We start from the raw sequence: 1,309 nt of genomic DNA on the forward strand, positions 1-1,309 counted from the left end.
TGGCTTTTGAGTCGCCTGCAAATGGCGGGTGGCGGCTACAGGAGGGGGCTGCCAAGCCAGGAATGGTGTGGTGGGGGGAGACACGGAGAAAAGGTGCACTCAGGGCACAATCAGATGGAAGGATCGAATCAAAATACCAGGGTGCGGAGGGCGGGGCCGAGCCAGCGCCGGAATCAAAGGGGAGGATGGAAAGGGGCAACAGGATTAGCGTAGTGAGAGGCGCGGGGAAAGGGCGCGGGCGGGAATTTAGTCAGTACCAGTCTCAATTGAGAATGAAAGGTGCGGGCGGGCGCTGCGGAGCGCCCCCGCGGGGGCGGCCCATGGGAAAATGGGCGGGACGGGAAAGAATGGAGGGCTCTCTTGGCGTGTGTGTGGTGCAGTGGCTGGGGAGGGGAGCTCGCGCTCTTTGGAGAGGGAGTTGCCAAGCGCACTTGGGCGCGCCTGGCGGGCCCTGCAGCCGCCAGCTCAGCAGTGCTGACGCAGCAGGTCCAGCAGGCCTGCCCGCAGCACAGAGTTGGGGCTGAGCACCTTGTGGGGCAGCGGCAGCTGGGTGGTGGGCGACACATCCCTGCAAGAAAGCACGGCGCGATGGGTGGGTGGGTGGGGGGCTCAAGACGGGCGGGCACAGGCACAGGCAGCGTGGCGGCGCTCGCGGCGCGTATGCACACGTCAAGCAAGTGCCGGGTGCCAGGGCAGGGCCGGCCACGGCTGCCGCATGCTCGCGTCGAGGCTCGGGGCAGGGAGCGAAGGCCAGGGCAGGTAGCGCGGTGCAGGGCAGGGCAGGCAGCTTGCCGCTCACTTGTATGCCATCCACTCGGCGATTGCCTGCCGCTCATAGGTCACGCCGTCTGCTGCCAACACGGGGTCAGACATGAGCTGGCGGGTGAGCGGGCAGTAGAAGTGGTGGGGCAGGCTGCCGTTGAGCGCGGCCGCGCCGCCGCCGGCGTGCATCGGCGGCAGGCCGTGGTGGGCGCCGGGGCTGGGCGGCGCGAGGGGCGCGGGCCCGCGGCCGCCCGCCTGCGCCGCCAGCTGGCCCAGCGCGGCCGCCAGGGTGTGGGCCTGGCTGTGCTGCGCCTGCTGGGCCTGGTGCTGGGGCAAGTGGTGGTGGGGGTGCATCGTGGGCAGGCCGCGAGGCGCGTCTGGTGACAGCGGGGCACCGCCAGACGGGCAGGGGCTGAGCATGGGTGTGCTGCACCCCAGCGCGCCGCAGCCCGCCGGGCCCAGGCTCTGCCCGGCCAGCATGCTGCTCAGGCGGCTGATCTGGTGTGACGGGCTGGCGGCGGCGGCCGAGACAGCGGGCGCAGGGGGC

General features: G+C 70.8%; 1 protein-coding gene across 1 annotated transcript; it reads right to left on the reverse strand.

The window, feature by feature from the left end:
* Window positions 1–465: 465 nt before the first annotated feature.
* On the reverse strand, window positions 466–1,242 carry CHLNCDRAFT_142667 (hypothetical protein; the record flags this gene model as incomplete). The annotated part of the gene is made up of 2 exons (XM_005842540.1): window positions 466–568; window positions 800–1,242. 2 exons carry the CDS (start codon window positions 1,240–1,242, stop codon window positions 466–468), a joined length of 546 nt encoding a protein of 181 aa, XP_005842597.1.
* Window positions 1,243–1,309: the final 67 nt, after the last annotated feature.

The sequence above is a fragment of the Chlorella variabilis genome (genome assembly GCF_000147415.1).
Source record: "Chlorella variabilis unplaced genomic scaffold CHLNCscaffold_492, whole genome shotgun sequence".
Classification (NCBI taxonomy): domain Eukaryota; kingdom Viridiplantae; phylum Chlorophyta; class Trebouxiophyceae; order Chlorellales; family Chlorellaceae; genus Chlorella; species Chlorella variabilis.